This window comes from Condylostylus longicornis, unplaced genomic scaffold (assembly GCF_029603195.1).
Source record: "Condylostylus longicornis isolate FDR11 unplaced genomic scaffold, ASM2960319v2 ptg000130l, whole genome shotgun sequence".
Taxonomy (NCBI): Eukaryota; Metazoa; Arthropoda; class Insecta; order Diptera; family Dolichopodidae; genus Condylostylus; species Condylostylus longicornis.
In genome coordinates, this window is record NW_026578098.1 from 1,968,783 (window position 1) to 1,976,898 (window position 8,116).

An 8,116-nucleotide genomic window follows, 5' to 3' on the forward strand; every position below is an offset into this window, starting at 1 on the left:
ATTTTGTAAATTTTTCAAAGAAAAAAAGAGTACATATTTTTTTTTGATTTGGTGCTTTCTAATATAAACTGATAATTCTAAAAAAAGGAAAAGAAAAACTTATCTTTTATTTAAATTCTTGAAAGTGTTATATATAAATTCTTGAAAGCAATTATTCGCGAACATTTTTTGGTCCTTCCAGCCGGATATTTTTTAAAGGCAAATTTGAATTTAGAAAACTTGGTTTTTTTTATTGAAAAATTAACTTATATACATACTTTAAATGAAGAACGGTGTTGTGTAACAAATCGGTGTTAAAATAGACCATAGACAAAGGTGGTAGTGCGATATATATATAAAAAAAAGGAAACAATTAATAGTGGTAAAAGTTTGAAAAAAAGGTGGTGCTTAAAACACTCAAAAGAAAAGTATATATATTATTGAACTATTATAATATGTATATTTAAATTTTGTTGCAAAGGAACAGTGTAAAATATTAAGATTTACAAACATTAAGAAAAAAAATAAGAAGAGAACATTGTGTTTTTGTGTGAATTTTTTTTTGAAGCTGATAGTGCAAAACGGTTTCGGTATCGGTTCGCGTTTCGCGTCAATGGAATAGGCGGAGTAAGTTGTTCTGGAGTAAGTGGCTGGCTAACAGAAAATTAAGTAAGTCCGTTCCAATTTTTTTAAAAAATATTTTCTTCTTTTTTGTTGAGATTTTGGTTGACGATTTTATTATATGTTTGTTCAACCATTCTTAATAAAGTTGGATTGCTTGTGTGGTGTCTATTATAATTGATTTGTGGACATTGTTTTTTTTTTGGATGGATGGAATATAGTTATTTATATTTTTGAGGCAACAGATTATTTGGACAAAAAATAAGAAAAAAGATTTTAACATTAAGAGTGCCTTGCGCGATTTTGTGTTGAACGCGGTATTAATTATAATTCAAATTACAAAAAAAATAATAAAAGGAACATAACTTTATCATTAATGATAGCACATATTACTAATCTAACATTCAACAATATTTTCAGATTATTAATTCGAACAATAGAAGCGTTGTTTTTCGCGCGGGGATTCCACTTTTAAAAAGCGAATTTATGAGTTAACAACTTTAATGCAAGAATTGTGCAATGAATTGATTGAAAGTGTTTGTATGAATAAGTGAATTGTAATATAATTAAAATTAATTTAATACTGTACGGTATCGATTATTTTTCAGTAAAGTTGTAAAAAAAAAAAGCGGAACACTTTTCTACAAAATAAAAACTTTGTATAGAATAAAAATCAACTGAATTCTTGAATAAAATTGTGCGGTTGATTAATAATAAGCGTTTCTTTTTTTATTGCCCGTATTCGTTTACTTTGTATTTAGTTCCTTCTACATTGACGTAGAAGGATATTTTCGTGACACACCTGCTATTTATTTTTTATAGAAAGTATATAGGATGGACAAGTTAATTAAGCTTCAATTAGCGGACAATTACCCTTACTTGGAAAATAGCGTTCTCAACGAAATAAAAACATTTTATCAACATAAATATCAAATGATAGAAGCTGAAATGAAAACCAAATTCCCAGAGAGACCACCGGAGCTAAAGATGGACCCAAATCAAAGTATAAGCCAAAAGGTGGATGTTCCCAATATTTCAATAAATTTGCCAAAAAATCACCTTGGCAAAATTTGACGGCGATTATCAGAAGTGGCCTTCGTTCTATGATCTTTTTAAATCTTTGGTCCATAATAATGAGATGATTCCAGCGGTTCAGAAATTACAGTACCTCAAATTGCACCTTTCCGGTGAACTAGAGCATTTGTTGAGAGCCTTTCAAGTCACAGAAGATAATTATGTTCAACATGTTGAGGGAAATTGTGACAACAAGCGAGTATTGTAAATCAGGAGACAGCTACAGCAGTTAAAAAATTACTGGACACTACTAAGAATGCTTACAGGCATTAAAGAATCTACAAATAGATGTGGAGGGCTGGGATCCTATAATAGTTTATCTCATCGTGCAAAAGCTGCCAACCGAGACACATCAGCTATGGGAACAGAGCGTCAGCGCGGAAAATCAATTACCAACTTGGCGACAATTGAAAAGTTTCCTTGAAACTCGATTTCGCACATTGGAGATTATATCAGCGATCTTCATCACATTATAGACCTATACAAAACGAAGCTAGTAAGTACAAGAATAGTTACGCTTTGCATGCTGCTACGGATGCAACGGCGAATAGTAACCCACTTTGCCTTATTTATCGGGGCCCACACAAGTTGAAACAATGCAAAAGATTTTTGGGATTAAGACAAAACAAAAGATTGGAAGCTGTTAAAGGTAGGGGATTGTGTATCAACTGTCTTAATTCTGGACATATGATGACCACTTGCCCTAGTCAACAGAGTTGTTTTAAATGTCATCAACGACATCATACCCTATTGCATAGGGACAACGAAGAAATTGGGGATCGAGGCCTATCACGGCGACAGCAGCAGACCGCAGTCGCGTCACAAGTATGTGCGCACTACGTCTCACATGATCCGTCACCTCCAACCACGGCGGGTGAAATTTCGACATCGGCGCCAGCATTCGTATCCGGCAGCAACAGCCATGTTCACACTAGCGGCACATCGGATGCACACACACGACAGGTTCTACTGGCCACTGCGTGCATTAAAATAGTATCTCCAGCAACGGGACGCTATCAGAGGGCGAGAGCTTTAATCGATCCTAGGACAATAACAAATATACACGGTGTATCAGAAAGCAACATCGGCTAATCATTAGCAAAAGTGGATGTCATCATACGAGATCTAGGGGATTCCAAGCAGGTGCTCAAGAAACTTCGGCATTGGTTCTCAAGAAACTGACCAACTTGCTACCAGAGCGTAATATTCAAACCAAGGAGTGGTCACACATAGACGGATTGATCCTAGCTGATCCAAGTTATTTCGCGGTGGGAAAAATAGATGTACTCATCGGAGCAGACATTTTTGGCCAAATTATTTTGGAGGGACTAAGAAAGGGTCCCCCTGGTGCACCAATTGCTCAAAAAACTATTTTTGGATGGATCATAACGGGCAATGTCGATCAACAAAGTGTCAACACGACATCAATAGAGAAGTTCCACATCCAATCCGATTTAGATGATAGTATCAGAAGGTTCTGGGAGTTAGAAGAAGTACCGGAACAAACAATATTTACAGAGAAGGAATTATTGTGTGAAAGTCATTTTTCTGAAACATTTCGTAGACTTGAGGATGGACGCTATATCAGGTTAAGTTACCTTTTATACCAGATGAGCGTCCCATATCACTCGGAAGTTCAAGATAAATTGCGATTGTCAGGCTTTTCGGTATGGAGAAGCAATTTTCAAAAAATGAGGTATTGAAAGACAACTGCAACAAGTGCATAGCTGAATATTTAGAGATGAACCATATGGAGCAAGTGAATTCAATGGAATTAAAAAATCAACGACAACAAATCATCTCGAACATCACGGCGTCATAAAGGAAAGTAGCTCAACTACAAAACTACGAGTGGTTTTTGATGCATCACGGCCTACTTCAAATGGTTCATCATTAAATGACAAAACATTAAAGGGCCCGGTCATACAAGATGATTTATCTACTCTTCTATTACGTTTTCGAAAATATAAAATTGCATTTACAGCAGATTTGGAGAAGATGTATAGGCAAATCCGAATCGCACCGCAACATGCCGATTGTCAAAGATTAGTCTGGAGAGCTTCTCCGAGTCAATCAATTCGGGACTACAAATTAACTACAGTAACATTTGGTACAAAATCAGCACCGTTTCTAGCAACACGAGTATTAAAACAGTTGGCGATAGATGAAAAGATAAACTATCCTATTGCATCAAGAATAACGTTGGATTCATTTTATGTGGATTATCTGCTGTCGGGTGCGAATTCTATCGAAAAGGCATTGGAAATGCAAAAACAATTATTGGACATGATGGCTTCCGGCGGACTCTCATTGCGCAAGTGGTCATCAAACGCAGCTGAGCTATTAGAAGCCCTTCCACAAGAACATCGAGAAATCAATTGGCCTTTAAAAATTGAAGAAGCTGAAATATTCAAAACATTAGGCATACAATGGGATCCAGCAAACGACCAATTTTCGTATAAAATTTCCCTACTAGAAAATGATTCACGGAAATGGACAAAGCGAACAATATTGTCGGAGGTTTCAAAACTATTCGATCCTCTCGGCTGGTTGGCACCTTGTATCATTATAGCTAAGATAATGATACAAAAATTATGGCTTTTAGGTTCAGGCTGGGATGATGACGTAGAAAGGAGCTTGCACGATGAATGGCAGATTTACAGGAAGACTCTTGTTCATCTGGAAGCACTACGTATAAACAGGTGGTTCTACTATTCAACATCGGCAAATAAAATAGAACTACATGGATTTTGTGATGCCTCGATAAAGGCGTATGCTGCGGTGGTCTACCTGGTTGTCATAGACGAAAAGGGAGGCCGAAATACTTGTATGTTAACTGCAAAATCAAAGGTGGCTCCGATAAAAACAATATCTTTGATAAGACTAGAGTTGAGCGGCGCAGCATTATTGGCGAAACTTATGAAATATGTCCAGCGAGTATTGAAAATTCAAAATATATCGAAGGTGCAAGCTTGGACAGATTCAGAGATTGTGTTGGCTTGGTTGGGGGCTCACCCGAGCAAATGGACAACGTTTGTAGCATATCGGACCGCTGATATACATCACACACTAGGCAAAAACATATGGCGTCATGTACCCTCAAAGGAAAACCCAGCAGATTGTGCTTCACGGGGAATGCATCCACCAGATCTTATAAACTTCAAAATGTGGTGGAACGGCCCAAAATGGTTACAGAAATCAGAGTCACACTGGCCAATTAAAATACTACTCCAAGATACAGACAGCGAGGTACGGAAATCAACTCTATGTCACAACACGATCATAAATGATAAAGAATGCAACGAGATTCACGAATTGGAAACGCGATATTCATCATTTACGAAACTCATCAATGTGACGAGTTACATCAAAAGATTCATCGCCAAAGTAACCAAAAGGAGTCTAAGTTGCAATACATTCATATATATTCAACATAAACATTTTTTACAAGAAGTGACACAATTGCGGAAAAAGAAACTTATTCATGCAAACAGTCGTTTAACGAGGCTTAATCCTTTTCTGGATCAAAATGGAATATTGAGAATGGGTAGCAGATTGCGACACGCAGATTTGAATTACGATGAGAAATTTCCGATTATATTGCCCGATAGAAGCCATTTTGTGCGACTGCTTTTAGAAAAAATTCATCGCGAAACTTTACATGGTGGTGCTCAACTTATGCTCAACGTAATAAATAGAAAGTTTTGGATCATTGGTGCACGGGATCAAATTCGACAACTCTACAAAGCAGCATCTTAAAAAGATACTCGGAAATGCGAAGTTGACATATGAGGAGTTTTCAACGGTCCTGATTCAGATTGAGGCTTGCCTAAACTCTAGACCTCTTTGTGAAATTAGCAGAAATCCAGACGATTGCACGGCCCTAACACCTGGGCATTTCCTGACTGGTGATGTAATTATTACACCACCTGAACCTTCATTGCTGGATTTAAATGAAAATAGATTAAACAGATGGCAACTATTACAAAAATTACATCAAACCTATTGGACACGTTGGAATAAAGAATACCTATACCGATTGCAGCAGCGTCCAAAATGGACTAAAAGAACTGACAACATGAAAATTTCTGATTTGGTTTTACTCAGGGACGAGAAGTTGCCACCAAGCAGATGGTTGATGGGTCGAATAACAGAGATTCATCCTGGTCCTGATGGACTTGTTCGAGTTGTTACGTTAAAAATGAAGGATAATATGTTGAAGCGCTCGATTGCAAATATATGCTTACTACTAGTAGATACGATGGAAAATTATGATGAAACCGAAACACAATCAATCGAGACCGATTAATCGCATTTTTGAGAAACAAAAAAAAAAATCGCGTAACGTATCGTTATCTAATCGTACGCAACTGGCACTACACTTAATACGCAATAAAACAAAAAAAAAAAAAAAAAACGGGAGCAAATCGCGCAAACTAACGTTACCGAATTGCACCTAACATCGCACTACCTAATAAAACCTAACTTGCGCTACTTAACGTAAAAAAAAAGGAGTAGAGGCACCTAATACAAATATTTCTAACCTACGCTTAAAATTAACTTAAAATTTAAAATTAGTAACACTTAAATTAATTTGTTAGTTAACTTATTACTAAAAGATTTTTTTTCTTTATCCTAATTCCCACTTCCTGAATTCCGGAAAGCGAGATAAAGCGCTATAACTTCTTCCTTCTATCCCTCTGCTCTTCTCGTTACAGGTGAAGACCTAACAGAACATGACTTTAGTGATGGGTACAACTTGCATTTGGAACGTTTAATCGAAACTTGAAAACTTACCAATTATCATCACAATATGGCTAATTCGGTATCAATATCGTTGTTCACCAGCAACACACCTTTTATGCTCCAGCAACCCATCAGCACGTCACTGTTTTGTCATCTTTCAACATGGATGACAAGGCCGGGAGAATATTCCGTCATGACGTCACAGTTAATTTTTCTCCTTTCCTAAAAAAAAAACAACAAAAAAAAACCACGAAGAAACACTACTTGATATAAAGGAAAATTTTTGATACTTATCTAAATTTGCTATAATCCAGTGTAATCCACTCAGCGGGTTTTTGTTCTTCACCTAAAATTGAATATATTGGATTTAACATAATTATTTGCAATAAAATACTTACATGAATTTGCAATGTCTTCCAGCTATGCATCTACCAGTCCATATGGGATCTTCAAGTGCCGGTCCAGCACTTTTTGGTTGCTCTTCATTCCTCCATCGTTTTTTCCTTCCATTGCTGCATTTCCTTTTTGGGCTCCGGCTCCTTTAAATCTCCGTTTTTTTTTTGTGTAAAATTTTGATTTTCTTTCTTTAAAAATTTGTACTTCACATCATAATATAAATAAAACTGGTGGGTGACAGTTTGCAGCGATCATTTCTGCACAAACATTATATTTCAATGCTGCCAACTGTCACTTATGATCATAGACGAGTTTGTTTAGAGTTATAGTCAGCTATTGATAGACGTGTAATGGAGTAAGAAAAGAAATAGAAGGTGAATGAAATGGACAATGGAAGGAGAAAATAGCATAAAATAGAAAAGAAGAAACGTAGAATTTTACAACAACAATATGTTTTGCGATGTATATAAGAATGATACATTGCATTACAGGTTCGCTGAACTATACCATATGATCTATATAAAAGAAAAGAAGAAAACGTTAACAACCGAAAAGTGGGACCGGCTAGGAACAACTTCACCGTTTGCTCAATAGCACTACTAATAGAAGTTCACTAACCGCAACATATCGACTTTCGAGTTATGAATTTTTTGTCGAAATAAAAATAATTTTTTGAATTGTATAATTTAAACCAAGAAAAAAGTATTGTTAAACAAATATCATTTTTTTGGATCATATAATTTCATCCTTATATATAACATTTGTAAAAATCTGTATTGTGAAATTTTTTTGAATAAAGAAAAAATTGAAGAAAAGGAAAATATAATGTATATATAAAGATATTTATTTTGTAAATTTTTTAAAGAAAAAAAAGTACATGGTTTTTTTTGATTTGGTGCTTTCTACAATAAACTGATAATTATAAAAAAGGAAAAGAAAAATTTATCTTTTATTTAAATTCTTGAAAGTGTTAGCAATTATTCGCGAACAGAATTAGAATTGAACATTTTAAAATTTTTCGTTCGAATAATTAGAAATAAAAATTTAAAATAATAACATACTAACAATTTTATTCAAATATGTGTATGTAAATATTGATGTATTAAAATTTAACATTTTACAGTTTTCCGCTTGGAACAACAAAAATAAAATATTAAGTACATACGTACATAAATTCTGTATGTACATATATTTTTTTAAAGCTTGCTGACAAAACATAATATTCAAAACAATAACAAATGAAGCTGGGTCATCCGCCCTCTGCGAAAACTTATGTATTATAACAGGGCCCATCAAATTT

General features: G+C 35.0%; 1 protein-coding gene across 1 annotated transcript; it reads left to right on the forward strand.

Moving 5' to 3' along the window:
* Window positions 1–1,738: 1,738 nt before the first annotated feature.
* LOC129614944 (uncharacterized) lies at window positions 1,739–5,983 on the forward strand. Its single transcript, XM_055529927.1, has 5 exons — window positions 1,739–1,878; window positions 2,121–2,499; window positions 2,754–3,370; window positions 3,414–5,361; window positions 5,426–5,983. Exons 1-5 carry the CDS (start codon window positions 1,739–1,741, stop codon window positions 5,981–5,983), a joined length of 3,642 nt encoding a protein of 1,213 aa, XP_055385902.1.
* Window positions 5,984–8,116: the final 2,133 nt, after the last annotated feature.

Excerpts from the sequence above, each read along its gene's own strand:
- LOC129614944 (XM_055529927.1), top strand. The coding sequence starts at position 1,739 with ATGATTCCAGCGGTTCAGAAATTACAGTACCTCAAATTGCACCTTTCC. Across the intron at positions 3,371-3,413 it reads AGCAATTTTCAAAAAATGAG|AGATGAACCATATGGAGCAA; the intron begins GTATTGAAAGAC and ends CTGAATATTTAG. Across the intron at positions 5,362-5,425 it reads GTGCTCAACTTATGCTCAAC|CATCTTAAAAAGATACTCGG; the intron begins GTAATAAATAGA and ends TCTACAAAGCAG.